General features: G+C 42.7%; 1 protein-coding gene across 1 annotated transcript in view; it reads left to right on the forward strand.

Moving 5' to 3' along the window:
* grin2bb (glutamate receptor, ionotropic, N-methyl D-aspartate 2B-b) overlaps window positions 1-26,823 on the forward strand; it is a gene marked incomplete at its 3' end in the record, with an annotated part of 59,263 nt that overhangs the window by 8,018 nt on the left and 24,422 nt on the right. Inside the window, exons 2-4 of the mRNA XM_079279215.1 lie at window positions 18,020-18,163; window positions 19,730-20,000; window positions 21,069-21,261. Coding sequence (XP_079135341.1) covers window positions 18,020-18,163; window positions 19,730-20,000; window positions 21,069-21,261 — 608 coding nt within the window. The remainder of the gene's footprint in view (window positions 1-18,019; window positions 18,164-19,729; window positions 20,001-21,068; window positions 21,262-26,823) is intronic.

The raw sequence follows: 26,823 nt of genomic DNA on the forward strand, positions 1-26,823 counted from the left end.
ATGAGATGAACAGATTGAAAAGAATATACGTCCCCGGTGTCTAATGGCATATTATACGCTGTCATTTGACATATTGTCATTTTAAAAATATTGATTATAGCAGCTTCAGAGAGCGGTCATATAAATATTTTTTGTCACTTGTAATTTAAAAAAGGCACGCTCAAAGGATGCCAATAAGGATGTCAGATAAGCGAACGCTCAAATGTGTTGTTCTGGATGGCAGTCTGACAAACAGCATATTTTGGTTGTACAGTTGAGAGGGTTTGTTGTGATCGCTGACTGACAAAGAAATTGTTCCCACGATCTCTGAAAAACAAGCATTGATGTGATTGAGTGATGGAATCGTGGTCTGTGTTGTTCTGCGTACGTGCCAATCACAGCAGCTGTCTGTGTTGGTTTCAAATCAGAACATCAAGCGTTTGCCAGTGGGATTGAACACATTGAAGCCGACAGATGTCTCAGTTGTGATATCATCGCGCATTTATCTGGTGAAGCCGAGGTGCTCAATATTAAAGCTGGTGTACAGTACAGCAAGTCAGAATATTGTATTATTACCAAGCAGCAGTATACTAAATGCCATAAATAATACATAGTAGAGCACGGCATTCATAATTCATTTGTCACAGCTTTCAAAGCCTCAACCTCAACACAGTGCTGTTGCCTTAAAAAGTTCAAGATGACCTTCCTACAATTTTCGGCATTCAGTGTCATTAGGGTTTCAATTTTGAAGCACAGTGCTCTCTCACTGTATTAAATTCAGCTTCTTTTTTTTTTTTTTTTTGAAGCTGTACATATTAGAGGGAACTCTGGTGCCATCTCACATGACTTTGAACTTCATCATGTCGTGCTTTTTTATGTTTAGGGAATACAGAGAGAAACAAACAGTCCGCTAGAGATGAAAAGATACAGAGATAAGAGCCGGCGCAGAAAGAAAGAAAAAGTGTCACATAATGTGGTGGTTTTCATGGTTTTACGTCAGACTGAGGAAGGGCTCTTAAATACGGAGAGAGCCGGCTGACTTGTGGGTATTTAATCCCAAACAGGCAGAAAGGTTGAGTTTCTTCTAATTGCATGGAGCTGGGGAGGGCAGTCATTTATTCATCAGTGAGCCGCCATTAGTTTTCACTGAGATAAAGAATGAGAGAGAGAGAGGCGCGATGGACCAAAGAAGGGGAAAGACACATTTTGGTGCAGAAGGGAAGTTTTGTTGTTACATCAATACTTTTCAATACTGGATTTGTTTAACGGGTTGATATATTAGCCAATGTCACATTTACACATAACATGGATTGCGTGTGTGTGTGTGTGTGTGTGTGTGTTAGCGACGAAGAGCGGGAAGTAATATCTATTCGTGACGGCTGGTGAGTCTCTCTCCAGTAGCAGGGACTGACTGCATGGGCTGCATCTGTCTTATCCAGAGGCGAAGCTCAAAGCCCCAACGAATTCCACCCCATCCCATCCTGAGCACCAGTCCACCAACCCTATTTTAAAGAGTCCCTCCAATGCTAGAGTCATTTGGTGTTTTTTTGTCATTTGAATACATATCCTTAAATGTTCACCTCACATTCCACTTGTAATTGTTGATAGACCTCCAAGGCTCTCAGCACTGCAGTTTCTTGAGTTGAGTCTTGCAGACTGCTGATGATGACTATGAAATAGCTTGTGACTTCAACATCGACGACCCAAAGAATAGTGATACGAATGAACTTAATGCACTATTTGACACTTTCGGCCTGTCTCAGCGTGTGAAGGACCCAACCCATTCTCCAGACATACTCTGGACTTGATCATCACTCAATGTCTCTGTATTTCAACACTGGTTAGGGATTTGGCTCTAATCGATCATTTCTGAATATTTCTTTATTTGTCTGTCCTCAAACTCGAGCTATGGTTGTTAAAAAGAGGTTCTTAAATGACCATACTGCTGCTCCTTTTACACAAACAAAATCCACAACTTCAAATGAAACATCAGACTGTTGATTTTCTGCTGAACAACTTAAATTCCAAAACATTGTATATCGTAATCTAAATCGGCAAAATACAAGTTAATCACTCATCAACAGAAGGCACCCTGGAGACATGAACCAAATGTATCTAACGAAACATAAAACCAAACTTCAAACACTAAACACGTAATCTACAAAGCCATGCTCCTCTCCTACAATAATACAATTTGCAAAGCAAGTCGATCCAACAAAATAAAAACAAGGCCCGCACCTTATTTGCTACCAGAAAGACAAATCCCACCCCCTTCAAATAGCTCCTGGATTTCTCTCAGCTGATAATTGTAATGAATTTACGTCCTTTTGTAAAAACAAATTGATGGTATCAGACTTGATATTAGTTCAGATATTAGAAATTACACTTGGAGCGCAAGTATTGCTATTGAGAACCATAATTCCAAGAGCATGCCCTTGACCTGTGGTGTCCCTCAAGGGTCAATTCTCAGCCCGCTCCTATTTAATCTGTTTACGCTCGCACTTGGCCACATCCTTCAGAACAACATCCCTATTATTATAGTTATGCTGATGATTTTCAAATATACTTAGCTTTCTCGTCAAATGACTAAAGGTCCATATGGAGATATTGTGCAAATGCAATGGAAACGGGCTTCAGCGAAAGCCTTTCGCATTTTCAATATCTGAAGGTAGTGATGTGTATCAAAACCCGGTATTAAACGGGCCCCTGTGCTGCATAATTAAAGATCATAGTGATAAGGCCCGACGTTACTGGTGCTTTTTATTTGTACTTTTTGATGGTTTGATGTCATTTATTATCACGCTGCAGCGCGCATTTAAACGCAAGTGCAAGGAAAGCCTGAAATAGAGTTCGTGTCAGCTACTGCAGAGGTACGCTCACACACAGTGAGTGTTATGAGAGACCTGTGTGGACATGATGCAGAAACCTGCTGGTTATTTTCAATTCTAATTGATATACGGTCGCACAGCACCGTTCCACAGAGCTGTAGTTGTGAATGCTAGCTTGTGGTGTACGAGTGTGCACTAGCTGAGGCTGATAATAACAGGGCGAAGCCATGAGGGGATGTGACACTGCAGCTGTTGGCCCCTGCAGAGTGTTATCACACACAGTCCTGTATATTCAACACACGGTGGTGGGGAGTGCCAGACTCACAATGTTCAGCTTTTCAGTGCTGTATATGGGCTGCCCGTCTTTTCATTTTGAGCTGTCTTTCTCTGCTTTTACTGTTTCTGCGGATTCTTCACCGTCTCTCCCTCTCTGGCTTCTCTATCTTTACGCCACATCTTTCTCTCTCGGCTTTTCTCTCTCTAATCTCTCTCTCGCTCTTTTCCCTTATTTTCCCGCTTCTGTTCTGCATCAAAGTAAGCCGACGCTCTCCGGCAAGCGCCGGCTCAAAGCTCACATTCTCAAGCCTTCAAAGCCACTGCTTGTGTGCAAGTGAAGAATAAAATGAAAATAAATTTGAAGGCTTTTTTTTCTTTTTGACATGCTGAGAGATAATGTTTGCTGATGTTTGTAAACAGGGGAATAATATGAATGGGATTCATCCTCCAGCAATAACTGACTGGACACAATACCTGAAAATAGTGTTTGCTTTTATACAGCTGTTGATGCATTCATTTTCTCTCTTCTTACGCACAATACAGAGTTGATCTGTAGCTCTGCAAAGCCAGACCTTTACATGGAGTACTGGGAAATAGAAAGTAGATCTGTGCAGTCGGTTAGCAAATTCAAAGGGAGGCAGCTCATGTCTGCTGCATATTTGAACAGCACAGTTGGTGATGCACATCACAGGGAGACTACAAACCTAAATGTGTTGTTCACTGATATAGAAGATGGGTGTCCTGCTACAGTTTCATACAGATAAGACTCTTGTTTCGTCTTATTTCCTGTCTTGACTAAAAGCTGATTTATTGTTTTTCAGCAGTATTTTTGCATTTAAAAAGCCAGAATGGCATGTGCTCCTGTCCCTGAAGAGTTAGCAGCCAGATGTAGCAACAAAGTCAAGAAGAAAACGTTTTTTTTTGCATGAAATGAACACAAATGTTGCAAATCAGACAGCCTTCAGACAGCAAATCAGACAGCCTTGTTGCAGATCACAACCTACATCATCACTTTGTTCAGGTGTGGCGTCGTGGTCGTTCACAGTTCTGTCCCCCACTTTGAGAAACAATCGACCAATCAGAGCTTTATTGTTTGATAAAGAATGGGGACGTCATCTTCCTAAGAAACAGACCAATGGCTACAAAACTGGTGAAAACCGTCACAGAGGCACACACTGTTGTAAGTTGACTGACAGAAATAGCAGCTCTTAAAGGGACAGTTCACCCCAAAATCCAAATGTTTCTTCTTATCTGCATTTCTATTTATCAGTCTAGATTGTTTTGGTGTGAGCTGCCTATTTTTGGAGCTATCTGCCAAAGAGTTGTCTGCCCTCTCTCCATTAAAATGGGACTGTATGGTGCTCAAAGAAATATCTCTTTCCAGAAATCATGACCCGGTTATTTAAGATAATCCACATAGATATATTGATAAATAGCACTACAGGTGAGAGGAACACTGTGTATTTTTATCATTTTTATTACGTTGGGGTGAACTGTACCTTTAAGTTGACATATTTATTTTATAGCCGCAACAGTTGGTCAATTGCTTGGACTGTAAGAAACAGTAACAGACGCTTTTTACAATTTTCTGTCATTTTTGAGACAAAAAAACATTCCACGATTAATCAAGACGATGGACAAAGCCTGTTATTGTTCCCAAGGGGAGGGAGCGGTGGTGTTCAGGGACGTTTTGTTTCCGATGAAGCGGCGACATATATCCGTTTCTGTTGTGATGAGACCTCATTATATTGAATCATCAGTCACGTACCACAGAAAAGCGGAGACGGTAGAGGGCCATCCGACTCGCACATGCAGCTCACTATAGGCATGACCCTCCCCCACCCCCAGCACACACAGCTAGCAAGACTAAACATACAGTCCACTTCTGTCAGCCCGGGTTAGCTTGTGTTAGTTGTAGTTCATGTGTGTGTGTCGATGAGTGGGTGGTGCCAGCCTGCAGACTGTCACGGTCAATGAGACAATATATGGAGAATTTTGGGCCCTGCAGCCTAACCTGAAGGAAGTCATTTGAGGAGTGAAGTCAAAACAAAACTCAGTTAATATAAGTTATTATTATATATAAATAAATATATAAATAATATTAGCAAGACAATTTGTCGCTTCCTCCACCCAAAGGGGCCAAACCTATAATTGAGCTACCAACATCAGTGGCCTGTAATTGAGCGATTATAATTGACCTCAGGTGTGTCGGCGTCATAGAGCCGGAGGAATGCGATCATGTGCGTCTCCTCTCACATCGCCACCAACGCAGCCTCTATGCGTAAGAATGCTTCTATATTTGTGTTCATACAGTGCAGCAGAGTGTAAGTAGGTATTTTTTCATACTTATGGCATCTTTAGCAGGACGGTTTCTATGGAAACCGAGTTGCCACGGAAACACTGCATGTCTCTTTGAATTAGAAATGTCTTTCTCGATGCCCTCACTCCTCCCCTCTCCGCGTGTCTCTCCATCACTTCCCGGTCCTCTTCTTCCTGACTTCCCCCGACTTTGACAGTCCAGCTGCTGTCAGTCAAGCACCCCTGCCGATGAAGGAGACGCGCACCACAAATGGAGGAAACGGAGGGTTGGCATCTGTGCTCTCCAAGAAAAAAAAGGAAGAGGACGAGGAGGGAGGGAATCTTTTTTACAAGGTGGGGGCGCTGGTTTTGAATCAAAAGCAACACATTGAAATAGGAAGGAAATGTCGAATGGCATTCAAAAGATAATGATGATGAGGAGGATGTGGGGAAGAGAAGAGCGGGAGCACTGAAGGAGGAAAGGGAGGTCTCCAAAGACACAGAGAGAGAGAGCGCTAGCTGATGAAAGGGAAGGGGAGAAGTGATTGATTTTTGCTCTCTCTGATGCCTCTGGTATCTGTGTAACCATGCTGCCACACTTATCCAGCCTATCTGATTTAACGGCAAGCGTGATGAAGGGAAGAGAGAGAGCGAGAGAGAGAGAGAGAGAGAGAGCGAGAGAGAGATACATGCATACAGAGATGGAGAGTTTCAGAGAAAGAGGGTAGAACAAGTGCAAACAGATGGGAGTTATTGGGCCGGGTGTATGAAATGAAAATGTGGAGAAAGTCATTCCTCCGGTGCTGATGGATGTCTAAAAGAGGGCGAATGAGAGTAATGCTTGCAAGGGAAGTGGAGGGCGAGAGGAGAAACAGAAAAAAGGAGACAGAGTCGAGGCGTGCATCATGACAAGTGCATCATGACAAGGTTTTTGAACCGCATGTCTCTCAATCCACGCTGCGCTTGACTCCAGCCTGCACTCTCACCTCGTGCACTTGTTAGCGACGGAAGGGGAATTGTATGGCGTATGGATGTAGGCAAGTGGGAGGGAGAGGCAGAGCGAGGACGGAGGGCAAACGTGTGTTTTGACACGGTTAAGGGCTGACGTAAAGCTCCTGTATGGAAAGAAATACACCTGTAGAGCGGCCGAGGACCATGTGCACTGCAGTACACAGTGAACAGCATTTACCGTAAATTCTCAAATAGAGGCCTTTATTCATCTGGAATGCAGACAGCTTTCCTGGTGGGCTTTTAATGTGAAGCATCTTGAGGAAGTGTCAGTTTCATTTACTGTAGTTTAAGAGCAATGCAAAGTAAAACTGATTGGAACATTTTTTGCAGAAGCGGTGATGCTTAAGTTAAAACAAACACAATGGAAATTATATGAATTTTACTTTATCATTCAGCAAATATCCACCAAATAAGTCGCTGAGTTTACTGCATGCGTGATGGTAAGGTTACCTGAAGGCGAAATCATTGTTGCACCGCTACAGGTCACTGAATCTGATGGGTCACAGAATACAGTGTAACACTGGCGCCATGCGGAGGCAGAGCTCTCATCCTTCTGCAATGATCAAATACCACAAGTTCTTATTTTAACAGCAGATAGATATTTAAGAAAAGAACATGTTGGCTATCCACTTTGTGACGAGTACCTTCTCAAAACGCTTAACTGACGGCAATCCTTCATGTTTAGTCAGTTGTGTCGCAGTGGAGTATAATATCTGTAAAATAGATATTAGAGAGGGAATTATGACTTGTTTAACACGTTCCTAACACGAGCATTAAATAGCATATAATACATAATTAAAACTAGTTATGCCAAGATTCTTTATTAATAAAAATACAATCATTTATTTTCCGGTCATTTGAATTGTGTATTTTATGCAACCACGATAGACGGCTCAAACAAAGGAAAATGATTTTTAAGATTTATCATTTTTGGCAGTTGACATTGACTTTCAGGGGAGTTGAGATGATATTTTGGGACGCTGGTGCTATAGCAAATGAAAACGATGACAAAAATCGGCCCATCAATGATTGGCAATCCGTGTCAGCGGCAAAAAGCTTAAGGTGTCTCTTAAAGTTATATTTGCTCCCTCTATGTATTTGTTTTCTCTTTGCACACGTCTTTAGTGTCAGAACGAGGCAAAAGAGACTATCTAAGAGAGATCGTGAATAAAGGATTCGTTGGCCACAGAGCTCAACAGATCCATGTTTTTTACAAAGTACCTACAGCTACAGGAAAAGTGTGTGTGTGTGTGTGTGTGTGTGCTTCATGCAGGCTAGCTAACTCCTTGTGGGAGTAACTGTTATATGTAGTCGTTTAGATGTGTTTGATTTGATCAACATCAGTTGAAGAGAAGCAAACACATCTGACTGGAGGCCGGTCACTGTGACTGTGACAGCCTCACCTTCAATGTGCGATTGTGTGTACGTTGAAAGCAAAAAAAGAGGACACTTTTCTGACGATACACCTTTTTCTTTTTCATTGCAGCCATCTTTCATTGCAGCCGGAAAAGCACAGGTGCAACTTATAATATTGACAATGTCTCAGTTACATTCCATGTCCCTGTTAGCCTTTCCAGTAAACACGAGAGGAGCTCTCTAAACTCTCAGTGAACTACATCATCAGAGTTTTCCCGTCTCAGGCTCGGAGACTACATTTTGCAATTAACTGTGCCGTTGAGTTTGAAAGATTTAAGCAGACATGGAGGGTCAAAATAATTGGTATTTGTTGTACTATGGGAAATGTAGGACTCAGGTGCTTGGGATCTCTGCTGCTCCTGCTCTCATAGAAAGCCTATGAGATGGAAGCAATTGAACCAAGTGTAAAGTCAACAGAAAATGCAACTCTGTTTACTTTAAGGATTTATCTGAAGGCAACATTTTTTATCAATATTCAATCTAATTGTCTATATCCAGGCTTGGTTATACTCCCCCCTCCCTCTCTTACTCTCACACACACACACACACACACACAGACACACACACACACACACACACACACATACAGATGCCAGCACACCAGTTGATTAGCCAGGTCATGTGTTATCCGGGGTGAGGTCTAATCGAGTCTCTGGCTCCTTTTCTATTGGTGGTTTTTGGGCAAATCAGCATGCAAAGCTCCCATGTGTCGTAACATGATTAATTACCTGCGATTTCTTCAGCGCTAACGAGCTTAATCAACTCCTCGCAAAGGAGCTTTCCATGAACTTGCCAGGCCAAAGGTTGAGCTAAATGGACTCCCCCTCGACTCCTCTTCCCCTCGACTCCTCCCCCCCCTCCCCACTTCCCTCCCATCGTCTTACTGGGCTTGCTGTTTCTGACAAGTGTTTCTTCCAGTTGATTGTTTTAATAGGTTTGCATTTGTGCCTCTTGTCTTCTCATTTCATTACACTGAACAGTCTGTTACTTGCCGGCCGCTCTGCGAGCTTGGTTTCTTGGTTTCCTCCGCTGTTCTCCATCTTCATCTCTGCCTCTCCGTGTCAGGACAAGGCTTTGGGCTTGACTGCCATGATGTGAGTGCTGCCGGAGCGTCAGATGTAACAGTGGGAGATTGAATCAGACAATTAATTGTATCCTGCTCGTGGTGCACACAGCGGCGATAGCGATGGAGCGGCGGAGAAACCTTGAGGCAAACACTAGATTCTTGTGCTTTCAGGGGAGCCTTTATATATATATATATATATATATATATATATATATATATATATATATATATATATATATATATATATATATATATGTGTGTGTGTGTGTGTGTGTGTGTGTGTGATTTTATGAGAGTTAATGTGTTTGTGAGACAAGGAGATTAATTTGTCCTGATTAGACATTCAGTTGACGATTACGTTTCAGTTGTGGTGCAGAATTGAAGACACGATGGAGTCTTTGAGAGAGGATTTTAAGAAGCTCTCTGGTGTTTTCATGGATTCTGATGTGAGGGTGCTGGCCTGACCACTTCTGGCTTACAGTAAGAGATCATGCTGAAAAAAACAAAACAATGTAATGCTAATGTGCAATATCTCTTGATGTCTATAAAGCTTTAGCTGTTAGGCAATTAGTTAATCCACTAATAGATCAAAAGAAAAAGAAAAAACTGTCAATTTTGACAGTATTTTTTAAGCAAAAATGCCGTAACTTCTAAAATGTGAATATTTTCTGCTTTTACATGTCTACCATGAAAGTAAATTGAAAATGCCAGTGTGTCTTTGACTGTTGGTCTGACAAAACAGGACATATGGAGATGTCACATCGGGCTTCGGGAACATTGTATCTTCTGACAGTTTATTGAACAAATGATTGACTGGGAAAAACATCAACTGATGAACTGATACTGAGCACAGAAGCAGCTCAATATGCATTCATGGATAATAAAATGATGAGCTGCGAGGTACTGACTATCTTAAATGTTTCGTTTTAATCATGTCATTGAAAATCTTTGGTTGCTGGATGCTTTGTGTCTGCTCCTGTTAGTGTTGACGAATCCTACCAGAGCTGTTTGTCTCTCACTCAACTTTATTAATCTGATCAAACGAAGGTACAGCTATGATGGGTATCAATAGGGTTTTATCGATACTACTACTCTTATTGTTGGAATGCTGTTAAGTGTACAACTCATTCTTTCTTCTCTCTCTCTCTCACACAAATTCTTTCTTGTCTCTCTCTCTCTCACTAAGTCTTTCTTCTCTCTCGCTCTCTCTCACTAATTCTTTCTCCTCTCTCACTCTCTCTCTCTCTCTCTCTCACTAATTCTTTCCTCTCTCTCTCTCTCACTAATTCTTTCTTCTCTCTCTCTCTCTCACTAATTCTTTCTTCTCTCTCTCACACAAATTCTTTCTTCTCTCTCTCTCTCTCTCTCTCTCTCTCTCTCTCTCTCTCTCATACAGTCATTCAGGTCTTAGAGACTTTTAGAGGACCCACCCCCCCTTCTCATTGAGAAGAACAACATGCTGTAGTATTGTGACTAATGACTGACTAATGTAGCCAGGATGTCTTCGGACAAAGCATCGATGCGGCGCGACACAGTGTTGTTGGACACCGGGATCATGTCCAACTTTTTTGCTTCTTTCTCCCCAATCATACATTCCACCATCTCTCTGGCAGCTGGCAAGCTCACGTCTTCGGCGATTGTGTGCGGTAGCCCCTTTCTCGCTATTCTGTAACCAGATATGAAGCCCGTAGTGCGTCATTTATAGACCCAACACATGAATGAGACTCCAGTTGTTTTTGGCTGTTTTGTAACTCCTCCAATTTCGATATAAACAATGTAAGGGGCTTTTGACCTGCACTGGCATGCTTGGTGTTCAGGTGGCGACGTAAATAAGAGCTTCAGACTGTTAGCCAGAACCTCACTGCACACCACGCACTGTGGCTTTGGGCAATCTGCGTTGCCAATCCAAGTGAAGCCCAGACACACATACTTTTCATCATATTTCCTCTTTTTTTCCCAGTCTGATGCTCTCTCTCGTTTCCTCTTTTTTCACCTTGACTCCGCGATGGGCCGATGTGATCCCGATTTGTCTGTGCTATCCCTTCCACCTTTTCGGTCTCCTCCGTCTCATCTTCCTCTGACTCTGGCTCGATTTCTTCTCCGGTCTCTCCCCAACGCACCTCTCCGTTCCCCTCGCCTCCGATTCCTCTCTCTCTCTCTGTCCCTCGCCTCTTTTACGACTGATAGCTTCAGATGTCCCACCTGACAGTTTTTAAATTAAAATTACATTTTTTTTTTATATTTAATATTATTACACCATCAGACCGCCATTACACTTTTCCTCTCGCGCACCCCCTAGAGGCAGCTCGCGCACCCCACTTTGGGAATCCCTGCTCTAACACATTCAATTACTGTCAGTTATTGTTTAATCCCTCTATGATAAACATTCCATACAATAGATAAGACTTTGCAACTTTTGGCAAAAGCTACATGTCTCAAATTCTACTTCTAGCTACTAATCCTAAAACACTTCATGCTTATCTTAATTCTGCATTTCCAAAACACTTATGATTATGACTAATTATGAATTCTTAATTATGAATTATGAAACACTTTTATTATGTCTACTAAACACACAGTTCTACGCTCAAATTTTCTTACACTCTACATTTCCTTTTTCTCAGCTTTATCTTCAATCAGCATGTTAAGCCTTATTACAATATGCTTTACTTGGCGCCAGGGGCTGAGCCCTGTAACAAAGTCTTAAAGGTGCAGTCACTCTGGGCACCAATGGAAATCAGCTTCATCAAAAAGTTGTTGCACATGCATTTCATCCCATTAAGCACAGGTAGAGTTCATGTTACATTTTGCACAGCAGATGCTCATTTTGAACCGTGTTGTTAGCACACACTGGCTTTTTAGTGCTTTCCCCCTCCATGATATCATTTGAATGCTGCATCTCACAATAATGTTGACAAGATAATTGACACTAAACCAAAACAGTTAAGCTACTGGCCAGAAAACCTTAACAATTTGCTAAAATATGCTAAAGTCAGTACCAGCCCTTTCACATAAAATGACTCATGTAAGCCAATGTTCACATGAAAATATTGTATACATCAGCATTAACGCTTGTGTTTAATTTCTCTGTCCTTATGTCAAGAGCTCAATACTTGAACATGGAACATTGTCAAAAGGTTCTCAGCACTGCTGATAAAAATAGCCTTCAAGCTTGTATTATTTGATGAGGTGGTGATGAGCAGAGGGTAAGAGCAATTAGAGGTGAAAATAAAATGCCTTAAATGGAGACATTAGTTGCCTGCGATTAAAAAAATCTGAACACAAACAATGGGACTAAAGGTAAAAGTAACTCAAAACAAAGTGAAAGTGAACATTATGATGAAATACATTAACACATTCCGGAAAGCTTTAGACTCTGAAGATGTTATATCCTTAATAATGCACAGCCTACATTTTCAGATTTTCTCTGATTCAATGGTCCGTGTTTTTGATTTACAGTTTGAAAAAAACCAAAATGCATGCTAAATAAATGCTGACATCCACTCGAAGTCAGGAGAAAGTCATGGACACAGAGGCCAGTTGGTCTGTTATCATGACCAGCACAGACATTTAAAAGTATGTGAATTTGCAGGCCAAAGGTCCTGATAATTGTTGGAATGCTGTTAAGCATTCCAACTATTGTTCTTTGAATCTTTATTCTATAAATAAAAAACAAACGATGTGGTTTAATACATGTTCTTTCTATCCCGTGTTTTGTTGTTGCTCAGCATGTTTTATGTTCTCAAAAGCCGCCTTGTATCCACGACATCGCCTCGTGTAGAAAGCGCTGCCATCATTGTCGCTCCACTGGCTGCTGTGGGAGTGAATCATATTTCAGGCGCTCCTGAAATCATTTCCTCGACAAAAATAGCAAGAGTAATTCAATCAGAACATTATGGGATGTTTAAAACGAAGTGCGCCGAGTGTAGCCGGGGGAGAGAGGCGTCGAAAGTGGGGTCATTGATAATTGAACAGCCGAATATGTGATTAATTAACGCGCTGTATGTGTGTGTGTGTGTGTGTGTGTGTGTGTGTGTGATTAGAAACACGATGATGAAGCACGTTGGGCTCAAACCGAGGAGGATTGACGGTGGCGGTTGGCGTCGCTCAGAGCGGGGAGAGATAGATGGAGGGAAGAAGATGAAAGGTGGAGAGAGACGAGTGTGATGAAGTGGAAAAAGCTGAGTGTTGGAGGGAACGATGTGTACACATGCCACTTTGGTGTGCGTGTCTTTGTGAGCCCCTGTCTCTGAGTTCTCAGGGTTCACCCTGTTTTCTCAAGCGAGACTTCTCGCTATCTCTCAGCCTGAACAGCCCCTCTCTCTCTCTCTCTCTCTCTCTCTCTCTCTCTCTCTCTCTCTCTCTCTCTCTCTCTCTCTCTCTCTCTCTCTCTCTCTCTCTCTCTCTCTCTCTCTCTCTCTCTCTCTCTCTCTCTGCACTCCAATCCTCTCCCAGGGCTTGTTGAGCAGTGGGCCGACATGTCGCTCTCCCTCTGCAAATCTAATTGGAGACATGCTTTCATTGGCACGAAATGGAGATGAGTTTCCAAATCCTTTTAGTCCTTCCTGCTCGAGGCTCGCTCCCCTCGGCGCTTGTACAGTACGACGCGCTGACGCACCGGCGACGCATTCCAAAGCGTCCGTGGCAATCGGAGCGAAATCAAACGCACCCATTACTTGCTGTCTTAATGGGTTCATATCATGGAGAAAACCCCCCTAACGCGTCGCTGGCAGACATGTTTCATTTAAATATGACACGTCAGCACTGTGGGGATCAGTCTGTGGGAAAAAATAGAAAAACTTTGTGGTGTCATCTACACAGATGAGCGTGCGCATTAACTAATTCACACAAGTAGCTGTTGCAGATTCAGTGCCACTACACCTCGACTATTTTGAGATTCCTGTGCTGAGGCTCAAAGTGAAAGTGGTGTTTGATGTGACTCAGATACTAGAAACAATATGGGAGGTTTGATCAGTGATACAAAGCGCCTACAGCCAACATTATTTCTGATAATGCTACTTTACCTTACTTTAACAGTGAAAACACACAGACAATATGTAATATAAGCTAAGCAGCAGAGCAGTGGAAGTTAGAACAACACAACAGTGTGATCTTACATTAGACCTTCAACTTTTTCGGGGACAAACTAGTTCTATCCTGCAGCACAAGAACAACTTCTATGTGGCTTGTTAGTTTATGTTGTTATGATTCTTACAGTGTTGTTTGCATCTTTTGGCCGTGTGTATGTTTTGGATTTGCACCTCATTGATGTTTACCGGCCATGACAGCGACGCTGGTTTTGTTTTCACCTTGTGAGTCTGTGTGTGAGTCATCATAGCAGAATGTGTCCTGAAGACACTGGAACTACTACAGGAGAGGTTTTCAGTACATTGTCAGGTGTTTATATTTCTGTCTGTCCGTGGACAGATTTTGTCAACACCATAGCGTCACAAAAGTGTAAGAGGCAGTTCCGAAACATACACACACACACACACACACACACACACACTTTGCACATCTGTTCCGATTTGTGTCTGTACTCCCTTCCTTCCGTCCTCGGAGCGACACATTCACACCCATCATCGAACTCGGCCTTCATTTTGATCTCAGCCACACACCTGTAAAACTATGTGATTCATACAAACACCGTAGCAACATGTTCACAGATAGAAGTTGGACGGTATATGTATGAATGATTTAATGAGACACAAGAAAAACAGAAGTGCTAACAAACAGCTCTTTCTTTTACTGTTTATGCGCGTAGCAGCCATCTTGGATTTTGAGGTCGGGCTTGGTCGGGTTTGTCTGACTTCTGGTGTAGAATTTGCGACTGGGAACTCAGCAATTCGAACTTCGAAATTCAAATGTAACGCATTAAACTCTCGGCAAAATACTCCAACCACCTGCTTTGGTAGTTCCTGCTCCAGTAGGTGTCTCCAGGACTCGCAAGGGGAAAACAAAACCATCCAAACGCTGTCGCAGCTGGTAAAAGCTGCTTTGGTCCACCACCGTCTCTCATCGAGGACCCACTGTTGTAAAAATAATTGTTCATTATTTATTTTGAGTGTGAAATTGGCAGCCATTATTGCAAACTGCACACGTGCTGGACTGTAAAGTTTGACAGGGTAGCGGGGCTTAGCGAACAGTCAGTTAACAAAGATGGATGGAAGAAGTGTCAGACTTAATCTTAAATAATTTACGCCAAAAGATTGATTGATAAAATGCCCCTTCAACGCGTCTCAACACCTCGTTCATACCCGTCCATTCTGCAGTCCCTTGTTAACCAAACCTGACAGCACAAATCACAAATGTAACTCACCTCACAGACAGTAACTTACAATTTAGAGAGAGGAGACACACACAATAAAAGCTCGGAAATGAGGTGACAAACCTCTTTCTTGGGCTCACGGTTGAGGAGAAGGATGATGTGAAACGACAGGCAAGAAAGCCAGCGGGCGGCTCCGGTAATGACACACACAGATTTTCACCCTGCATGACACTTCACACCTCTCTGATGCGAACTGATGGAGCTGCAGGACATGATGTAAAAACAGGGCAGAGAGACAAAAGACAAGGTAGGGGTCGAGAGAAAGAGGAAGGGAGAAGGAAACCCCGACACTAATGCCGTGTGAATAAAGGACAGACATGAAAGAGTGGTGATTAGGAAAGAGCAAGTAGAATGAGATGATGATTCGCTGTAATCTAAGAAGGAGAGAATGAAGTAGTGCCCTCACGATCCCTCTGAATGGCAGGTTTGGTCTCACGACTGATTACACCTCTCTGAGCCCACGATTAGAACGATAACAAGACAAAAAGGGAGTTTAGGAGGTTGAAGGAGAAAGGGATACTGTGTGGTAAGTGGGAAAAAAAAGTACGATCCAGAACAGCAATGATGGAAAAGATAGTTGGTGTCTGAAGTCGAGCTGAGGAGAGGCAGTTCACCCAAATAAAAAAGAAGAATTAAAATGACCCAGTTGCTTTTTGGTATCTGGCCATGCAGATTGTTTTGGTTTGATTTGTCCAAGTTTTCAAATATTTCTCTCTGAGATTTCTGCTGGGGAGGTTGAAAGCATTGGAAAATCACATTTCAATAATTCATCATTAACGTGTCTTTCCAAAAGCAATGTCCCGGTTGCCCTGGATAATACACACAACGGAGTGGTTTTCATCGGAACTGCTTTTGACAGAAGCAGCCAACATTTTAGAAATAGTGAGGTCACCCACCAAACCTCCCTCAGATAATAATGAGAAGAAACCACAGAGAGAGTCTCAACTTCAGTGAAATTACTTGGATTTTTCATATTTTCTTTAGTTCAGTAGGCTCAGTAATTTCCCAAAACCTCTGGGCACTGTAGTTTTTAGTCTAACACGAGTAAATAGCACATTTGCTGGGGACTATTTTCACCTGCGGATTAATACACACGGGGCTCACAGCAACATTATGGTGTACGTCGGTTGTCTTAAAATCAGCCACAGTGGCCATGTTCATCACGACGAAGGTTGTCACCCAGTTGAACAGTGTGGCTCGTTGATGTATTTTTCATCGTCTGTGGCACAGAGAAATAAGTTACATCAGGCTGCACAACACTTGTTCGTTGGTGTTGGTCTTTTGGGGGATTTGTTGGCAAAAATACAAATTTAAAGAATACCACCAGCTTCATCCTGTAAAAACAGGAAGAGTTGTCTGACAGTGAGTTGTAGATAAAGACTGCATCCACAGATGGAATAATAATGTCAGGGTAAATTACATGTAGCACTCTTCTTGACAATTGATGGAAGTGTGAGGTGAGAGGTGAACGTTGCATGAGCTGTCGTTCACGCGTGGGAACACCATTATTACCTCCCTGAACAGAGCTAAGTGTATTTACTGTCAGCGTTGGTAAAACGTCAGATTTCAGCCCGTGCACCCATACATATACCCCCCCCCCCACCCTCATTTCACAACTGCCAATCTCTCCACCATCACTTGACACTGCATTGTTATTACCTCATTACAGTGAAAAGTAGGTAAGACATAATGTTTGTCCCGGATAAGTAGAGGGAGGGAGAGATGGGCTTTGATGCGGAGTGGAGTTAGCGCACCTAACTCGAGGAGCGTTCTTATGAATGCACAGGAGCGTGAAGCGGAGCGAAACAGTTTACCTAAGTGTTGTTCTGGGGGCCACATGTAAACAATCACTGAAGGGAGAATGTTTGAACTTTAGCTTTTCATTTTAAATTAAAGTTCCAGACAAGTGAAGTGAGATAATTGATCAGAACGCATTTACTGTGGTCCTCGTAATGCTGTGACGTGCCGAAGTTCCTTGATTTCACCTACATTTTAATCACATTCTTTATCGAAACTTCAGAGCGAGTAAGCGGCAAAGACGACGAGTTAGATACGATTATTTTTAACGCTGTGTGTGCGTTAAATCATCAGCTGATAGCCTAGCTTAGCATTAAGACTGGAATCAGGGGGGAAACAAAAGTTAAAAAATGACGCCTACCATTACATCTAAATCTCTAAAACATGTTGTTTCTTGTTTGTTTGACCTGTACATGAACAGAACTCTAACCTTGACAATTTGTGATGTCACAACCCAATACCAATATCAGGCCTGGCCTGCTTACTGACCTGATCCATCAGACAGAGCTGGAGTCTGAAAAGTTGCACAGAAGTGCTTGGCAGATGCACGCATTTAAATTAGTTTAAAAAGGCTTTATAGGTGTTATCAGGTGTATTTCTTCAACTCGCACGGCAGCTGGGAAATCCATCCTGTCAGATTCAAGTAACGCGTTTGTGTCCGGACCAATCAGTGTCCTGTGAGGAGCGACTCGCGGCTACTCACTGTAGGTTAGCGCAGGTGCTGCAATAGCGTAAGAGTATTTCTTCATTGCAGGTTCATTATGATAAGATGAAACATCATTAATACAATGGATGAAATGAATGATATGTTGTGTTATTGTTGGATATTCTGGAGTGCAGGTACAGAGCACACACTGATGAATAAAGCACAGCTTTACACAGAACTCTATTTGTCCCTGAGGCTTGCAGTAGCTGGACACGCTCCACTATCATCGGTGCCCTATACCTTCCTGTTCGCTCTCGTGCTCTGCATGACTCATGACCTTGTTTGCTGATTGGCTCCTTGCCTCTGGTTTCCAGGACGACCACTCCATGTTTTTCCAGTTTGGTCCGTCCATCGAGCAGCAGGCCTCCGTCATGTTGAACATCATGGAGGAGTATGACTGGTACATCTTCTCCATTGTCACCTCGTACTACCCTGGCTACCAGGACTTCGTCAACAAGGTAAAGCAACACATTACAGACATACGTGTAGTATACAGTATACAGTATACTTCAGGGGACATAGCAGTACACATTACACATGATATACCACTAATCAATAAGTTGAGACCGAAAATTACAAAGAATATTATCTGTTAAGATAAATGTATTCCTTTGCTCACAAGCAGCAGGATACTTTAACAGATAATAGCCGAAAACTTTTTCAACTACGGATTCAAATGAGAGATTCACTTTCGCTCTGGGTCCCAGGCACCTTTGTGTTACTACTTTTGTCTTTTAGGGACCCATTATAAGAGGCCAGACAAATACTGTATCTTTCATACTGTTTTCTTAACATTTGAAACGATGTGTGTCCGATCTATTTTTTTAAAGAAAGTGTTTATGTTTATTTTGCTAGGACTATGTACAATTAATGAAATGAAACTATTGATGAAACCATTTCTGAGGACACAATTGTCTGGTTCAGAGCCATAATATCATTGCCTTCAAAAATGATACGGTTTGGCATGAGTTTGATGTAAGTGGGTAGCGAGTTCCATTTTCTGATTGCTTTCATGGAAAAAAAGGCAGATTGGCCAGCATGTCTGTTTTAAATGCAACCACTCAGTGAGCCCTCAGCCTCCTTATCTCCAGGGCTTAGAACAGACTCTTTAAAGGGGCTGGTATGAGATCCTGAATAACTTTGAACATCAGACACTCATCTGAGAAGAATGAAAAGTTCTTGAAAGTCATCTCATCATATTTCTTTGTAAAATTGCAGCAGTGGCAGGGTCTTTCCTTTGAACAAAGTTAGAGTAACGATCCGCTTTAAAAGAAGAAGAATCACGTATTAATTATCTAAACAGAGGTTTTGAATGAGGATATTTTGTCCATCAGCTTCATGTTGAATGCGTAATGTATAGAGTCTCATAGCAACTGCTATAGTTTGCTGTCCATAATGTATATCGGCTAAATATTTTGAAAACAAACAAGTCAAAGCTCCAACGAGAAAAGCTTCAACCAGTTATTACCAACACCATGCATCTCATTCTATCTTCCCTCAAGCAAAGATCAAGCACACATGCACAGAAGAACATGCAGAAGAAAATGGTGATGTAATGGAATATACCGGTACTGCACACAAAATGCTTTGTTCTGCCTGTTACTCAACATGAATAGATTCCCTCAAGGAAAACACAAATCTATCGTCTAAATGCCACATTTAAGCAAAAGGATCCGCAATCCTAAAAATCACTTCTGCTGCACATCCTGTATTACTGTAACCCTGTGGCCACAGAAAAATAAAATAGCCTCCATCTCAATGAGAGTTTCCTCTGTGTTGATGACGCCTTGAGATTTGGGAAAGGAGATTACCCAATCTCGCTCTTGTTACATTATTATTTATTTATTTAATGTCTCCCACTCCCAAGACACGTGTAAAGACAGAACAGTTTAGCAATCTGGAAGATGGAGGAGGAGACATCTCAGTCGATTTCGTTCCAGTATCTCCTCTTAACAACTCCTCTGTTATGTGTGTAGCCTACACTTAAAAAGAAAAAAAAAATCCCATCTCCGTCGCCTGTCCAGGTCCGAAGTACCATCGACAACAGCTTCGTGGGCTGGGAGCTGGAAGAAGTCTTCCTGCTGGACATGTCCGTGGACGACGGAGACTCCAAGATCCAGAACCAGCTGAAGAAACTGCAGAGTCCTGTCATCCTGCTCTACTGCACGAAGGAGGAGGCCAGCACCATCTTCGAGGTGGCCCATTCTGTGGGCCTCACGGGTTACGGCTTCACCTGGATCGTGCCGTCGCTGGTGGCCGGAGATGCAGACCACGTTCCCGCTGTCTTCCCTACAGGTACACCCGAACACCAGGGGCCGGTCTCACAAAGACAGACTTTGACTTTTGGCTTAACTGCTTGTCAGACTTCCGATTGACGTTTAAACTCATCCGTTGCACAAAGCAGTCTAGGTCTTCTCTATTGAACCAGAGGGGCCAGGTTCGAACTCATTTAAGTTTCCTTCGTGTTTTAGAGTAAAAACACTGAAATCTGTATTACATTATTATGTGACCAGTTTTCAAAAAGCTTTGTTATTGAAATGTGAGCACAAGTGGCAGATGGGCTTGTTTGCATATATGCAAATGTTCCCCTTGTCTGTTTGCTCTACCTTGTGCCAGTCAGTGGTGGGCCGCATACTGATTCCTGTTAACCTCAGGTAAGTCAGTCTATAATCTTTGGGAGTTTATTTGGTCGTATCTGTTCTTTTTTTTACGTCGACTTACCGTGCAATATCTCACACAGATATGAGATAAATACAGACTGACAAACTTGACTTTTTTTATTGATTTCTTTTATTGGTCATCATCTCATTAAGAGAATTCCCAGTGATGTTGTTCTGAAAAATATCTCTGCAGGGAAGACACCCTTTTGTGATTTTACACTGGCTCTCCCTTTGCATCCTTCCCCCTCACCAAACATGTTCGAAGCATTTTATTTGAAAGCGTTCAACATGCGTTCAGCAACAACACAGAAGCTGCCTGAAAATCAGGTTTGTCTATTTTTCCAGCAGATTTACGGTGCAGGTTTCAAATGTGAACATGAAATCCAAACCAGCCACGACAACAAAAAAACATGGATGAGAAATGGATGCTGACATTTGATCGCCAGCAGTTCCTCATGCTTGGAAAGCCAAGCATAACAAAATGAGATGAAGAGGGATCACCGTGCTCACGACTCTGAGTTTTGACTCTTCAGCCTCTTCTAAAATGCTTTCATTTTACATTGCACACTCTCTCTCTTCCTCCCTCTGTCTCACACCTTTCTGCCTCCCTCGCCCTCCTTTTCATCCTTCTCCATATTTCCTTCTACACTTTCCACGCATCCCTTCCTCTCACCTCACATCCGTCCCTCGCTCTCTTTCCCAGGGCTTATCTCAGTGTCGTATGACGAATGGGACTACAACATCGAGGCCAGGGTGCGTGATGCAGTGGCTATCATTGCCACGGCGACCTCCACCATGATGCTGGACCGGGGGCCACACACACTGCTGAAGTCCAGCTGCCTCGGGACACTTGACAAGAAAAGCTCCAACACCGGCCACTCCAGGGAAATACTGAAGTGAGTGAATGCTCGGGGGGGATGGGATAGACAAATACAAATATTAGTAATGTGGACTGAAAATGTGTAAGCAACATCACGCTTGCCCAATCACAGTTTACCAACTATAACTAGCCATGACAATATAACACTCTGTTGCTTCTCCAAGTATGTTTTTTTTCATATATCCAAACCACCCCATATGTTTCTGTTAAAATGTTTTAATATTTGTAATACTGCACTATAATACTCATATTCATATTCCATATTCAGATAGGCAGCCCTGCAAGAACAAAAATACAGCCCCTCCTTCGTTTGATTGACAGATGGCTCTGACCTGCAACACATGAAGAGTGCTGCTCCTTTTTTATGAGCTGGCGACAGTGTTGATTTTTGCCTTGGACATGTGGTGTTAGCTTGTAAGAAGGGAAAGCTTGGCAAATGTGCCACACAAAGTCAAGGCCCCGGTTGCCCTATTTAGACAGCGGTGTGGGGGGGGGGGGGGGGGGGGGGGAGCGATGATGACAACACAAGCTGTCATACTTTCCTTAATCTTGCAGTCATTATTTACTTATTTTGAGCTTTACTTTGCTATTATACTGTCTAATGAGAGATGAGGAAAAAAATCTGGACTTCAAGGATTTTCCTTTTTATTTCAACAAAAATGACGATAAAATGGGCATAAAATGGGCAATAATCACATCAAAGATATTACAGCGATGGCCCATACAAATAAATATGCTCGTATCTTGGCCTATAAACAAATGAATAAATGAATATACTGTAGCCGATGCAGCGATTTAATATGAAATACCTGGCTTTGTTGAGACTGTCTGTCTATCGGTGTCCTCCCCTGCGTTTCAGTACCCTGGACAGCGCCAATAACGCCCTAGTATACGCAACAAGCAGAGCTATTCGTCTGAGAATAACTCATTATAGTTCATGTTGATGCATAATGAACGATGAGAGGCTACCATTCCTTATGTCATGGACTGTTTAGAGTTTTTGTGTCAGCTTTCGAGGTTGAACCCAAATGCAGACACCTGACAGGCAGGTGAGGTGCAAACAAGTCTTTAATTGAGAGAAGCAGGCAGAGATGGGGAGTCGTTGGCTGGCGGGAGATTTTAGCTTGGCAGAGAGAGACCCGATGTAGTGAGCTGGCTGGCGAGCTTGGCAGACTGGCGAGGCGGGCAAGCAGGCGGGTAATCCTGGAGACAAGGAGAACAGGTGTAAGACAAAAAGGAGACGGACAAACAAACTATCAGCTCGGTAAGACGGGCTGGCAAATAAAAATATGATCCGGGGGGAACGGGCTGTTGATGCAGGTTCTTGTGGCGTGCTGATCCCTGATTATTGCCAGGTGTGCAGAGAGAGACGGGGAGAAAGGGGGACATCAGGACGGACAAACCCAGGCACACACACTCTATACTAATAAGGCTGAAAAGCAACAAAAACACCCTCACACCAGACATGCAGGTGTCACAGAGGAGGGGTCCTTTGTCTTTGGGAGTCAATCTGCACTTCTTCTGCACTTGAACTAAACGTTGTTTTGAGTTGGAGCCATGGTCACCTCGAAAAGGAGCTGGGCGCCACGCACAATGCAAAAAGATGGGCTGAACAAAAGCAGATGAGTTAGAGCCAAAATGCACCGGCTGGTAAAATTACGGGGAAAAAGATGCTGATGCGCAGTCGGAAATATGACGATAAATCCGGCAAATGTGCGACCACACACATGCAGTACAACGTGGACTAGAAATACACACAGAAACGAAGACACGTTCCCCGAGGAGAACCAGAATTTGTTTAATTAGCCAGTAAAAACGTGAAACACAAGACGAACCGGGGCATTCGCTCTCCGACTTGTAACAACATCGTGTGTTATCTTTAGCTTAACCCACAGCCATCTTTTAACGGAAAACATCTTTCTCCTCCGCTTCCTCTGAACCTCCTTGTTTTTTGCTTTTTGGCACATTACAGAACAAGCAGTAGCATTGGTATTCAACAATTAATCCCCATTTATCTTCATAGGACATGCTTTTACAGTTCACATTGATCAGAGACTCCACAGTTAATTGAATGCTCGGGGACAACCGGATTAATGAAAAAAAGAGCCATAGAACAAGAGTGGGGTTATCGCCAGCACACAGAAACACGCACACACACGTGTGTTATTATAGCATGACATTCAACTGCTCTGTAGGGCTTAATCTAATAGAAGCTTAGTATTACCAAAGTCCTTCCTTATTAGATGTATTTCATGATGCGCCTGCCTGCCTTCCATACCTCGTTTTCTTCCTAATATTTTACATTTTCTCTGTTTTTGTTTGTTTGTTTCACTGTCTATGTTTCAGTCTGAATTTGAGAAACGTGAAGAACTAGGGAAACATTCTGCAACCTCCCCTGCCACTGCTGCATTAATCTCCAGGTTGAGGTTGATGTATTGCTGTACAAGTCTGTCTCGTCATTACTCGTGTTTCTGTTTTTAATATCAGGGGCACTTAGGCGTGCCGTGAAGCGTTCCGCCGCCAAACACGACTGAGATAACAATAACACCGCAGCCATGAATATTTCAGTCCCAAAGGGTGCTATCAGACACAGGGTTAGCTCTCAATCATCCTTCAGGCACACACCTGGGACGCTACTGTGATGTGTGTGTTTGTGTGTGTGTGTGTGTGTGTGTGTGTACGTGTGTGTGTTTTCCAGCCATTCCATTTTTCTCCATTTGACTGAGCACAAGTAGAGACTTTGGATGGGTGGATGTTGATGGTGAGCCCAGAGGCTAGAAACAGCTTAACACACACACATCATAATTCCACCGATTCCATCCCTTCACCCCGAGAGACAAAAAACAATAATAAGGCCATATGTCTCTGCGTGGTCCCGTATAGCTACAGGCCACAGTGGGCTGCATGCATGCCATCCTGTCAGCGCTGATGGACGGAGATGGGAGGCCCCAGTGAGTCACGCTTTCAGATGTGTTTAGGGGCTGCGTGACCTTATGGGGCGCACAAACATGCATATATACAAACACATGCATACGCTCTCGCACGCTCCAACACAAATATGGAAACCCACACACACGCAGAGCTCTAGAGGCCATCCATTGTCTCCTGCCAGGCAGAGACGACAGGAACGCTCAGATAATGGATAATGAGAAAATGTGCTCCAAGTGGTTTCGGATGATGTGCCAAGGGGGCTTATTTGTGTGGGTTGTTGTCGGGAAAGACAACAACCCCCAACTTATTTTATTTCGTTTGACTGCATCTGTGCGCTTGTGTTCAAATCCCCACTCAAATCCCTGTGCTGATTGAAATGCCGAGCTGGTAGGTGTGACGTAAGAGATGATTCATATTTCGGAGTGAGTTTTTCTTTCTTGTGGTCTGACGGGACGTCTGTGGGCCGGCTGCACGCGTCCGCATCCGAGCCATCCAGTAGAGCTCAGTGGAGAACCTTTTCTGCAGGCCGTTTGACTCGTGATGCTGCCGCTCGCGCATGCAGCGAGTTGTACTCTCATCCTGCTTCACCTTTAAAGTAGAGCAGCATTATTATTGCATTTCTTAATGGCTTCGATGAAAGCGGCTGTCTGATGAATCCTGGCTCTGTTTATTGGAAGGCAAACGGGCCACTTCATTGTGCATCTCGAGCACAAATGACCCTCTCATTTCATCGACCCTTTCCATGGTAATGGATCAGAACAGTCCACATCCGTGTCTCCTGCACGCCGTGTCACTTTTCTTTGTCGTGTCCCGTTTTCTTTTGTTCACCTCTTTTCCACCGAAGGTCTCTCTCGTCTGAACTGTGGAGAGACTTGACTTTTTGATCCCGAGTGTTCTCTGCTTTTCACTTGTTGTTCCTCTTTGTTTTCTCGCCCTGCGATGCTCCTACAGCAGTCCATTGTCACTAAAAAGCACTTTCAATTAAATGCAGCTAAAATGCAGAATCAGAGAGCAACGATGGCTCCGCCACCCTCGCGCCACTGCTCTCGCTTTCTTCCTCTGTCAAAAAACTGTTGATCATAATTTCCTATATTTAAATGCTTTGTAAGGAGGGAGTATGAATGTTTTTAAAGACAGGATATCTTACATTGAGCAAGAGTTCAGTTTCACTCATTTCAACTGTGTCCTCTCCCTTATTCCTGTGAGGGACGTTTAAATGCCATAAATATAACCAATCGATATTTCATATGGCCTTTTACTTTTGGAATGTGTTCTTATCCGATCTGTGAACGCCATCGCAAATATGTTACATATCCAGTGTGTGAGAATTATTACATGTCAACTGTCACTTTTTCTTTTTTAAAGAATAGCATTTCTATGTTACACTAGGATGTCGTGAATTTCCAATAACTTTCATTTAATTTAAGCATTTTAAGGCACTTTGACTCAACTGTTTTTTGCCAAGTTAACATGTTTTAGGTCCAACCATTCACTGTATTTGTTCTTTCTTATGTGGAAGCATAAGGCACATACAGTAGTTTGAAACTGTCAGTAGTTTAGACAAACATATGGGCAAGGGTTTGCCCTCTTCAAACCAGGTTTTTCAAGGGGTGGTGTCAGGTGTGTGTAGCCAAGATAAACGAGTCGTATTAGAGGAAATAATGTTCACACACTGACAAAAATATTGTAGCTACTTAAACCACAATGGCCAATCAGAAGAAAGGTAATTCGAGTTTCCCTGTGAAGTATGCAAGTTGAGACAAGTAAGATATGATCATCGGATACATTTTCAGAAATCTTTATTCTCTTTAGTCTTTCTCTTTTGTCTACCCGCTTCTCTCTGTAAATATATTTCAGTAAAGTGCTCCGGTAAGGACACAGTCATGCCATTTGCTTTACTTTGAAAACAAAAATCTGATGTTTTCTTTCCGAGCTCAGAGACAACCACGAGGAAAACATCAGTATTTGAGGTTTGCAGACTATGGAAGGTCAGTGTCCTCACCTGTTAAGCCCTTGTTCACATTTCAAATGAGAGAGGGCTCTCTCTGATACAGTGCTCCCCTCCTCCAGACTCCACAGATAGCTGTCTGATGTCTCATGCTCAACGGAGGTCCTCATGGGCCCAGATCACATGGAGCTCCCGTGGACTCACTTATTAAAGGCTGCAGCTCAAAGAGACTCAGAGCCTCACATCTTTTCGATGTGTAGCCACATCACTCTGTATTTATGCCATCAGAGTGGTGCCACCAGCAATAACTGAGTCAACAAATAAACAATTTCTTTTTTTTTTTACGCGTTTATAAAAATTCTGTTTCAGTCCCAATAAAGACTATTTCCAAAGTTATTGTTTTATTTGAGGGGGCATTCAAGTAATAGACAGAAACGTTATCTTGAATAGAGTTTAGTTTGTGGCTACTTCGAGGCACTTGGGAACAACAGTTGACTGCTGATTTAATCAAACTGGCAGGGAGAGGAGCAGATACTTAACAAAGTAAATGTTTAATTATTACACATGCTGGAGACACAAACAATATCATGCTGGTCATGTAAGTTATTCAAATGAGTTATTATAGGTTAAATTAGGTACAACTAGACTTCTTACGCAAATTATGCTTCATATTCTTCTTTAAATACCGTTTCGTGATTG

Source organism: Melanostigma gelatinosum (genome assembly GCF_949748355.1).
Source record: "Melanostigma gelatinosum genome assembly, chromosome: 11".
Taxonomy (NCBI): Eukaryota; Metazoa; Chordata; class Actinopteri; order Perciformes; family Zoarcidae; genus Melanostigma; species Melanostigma gelatinosum.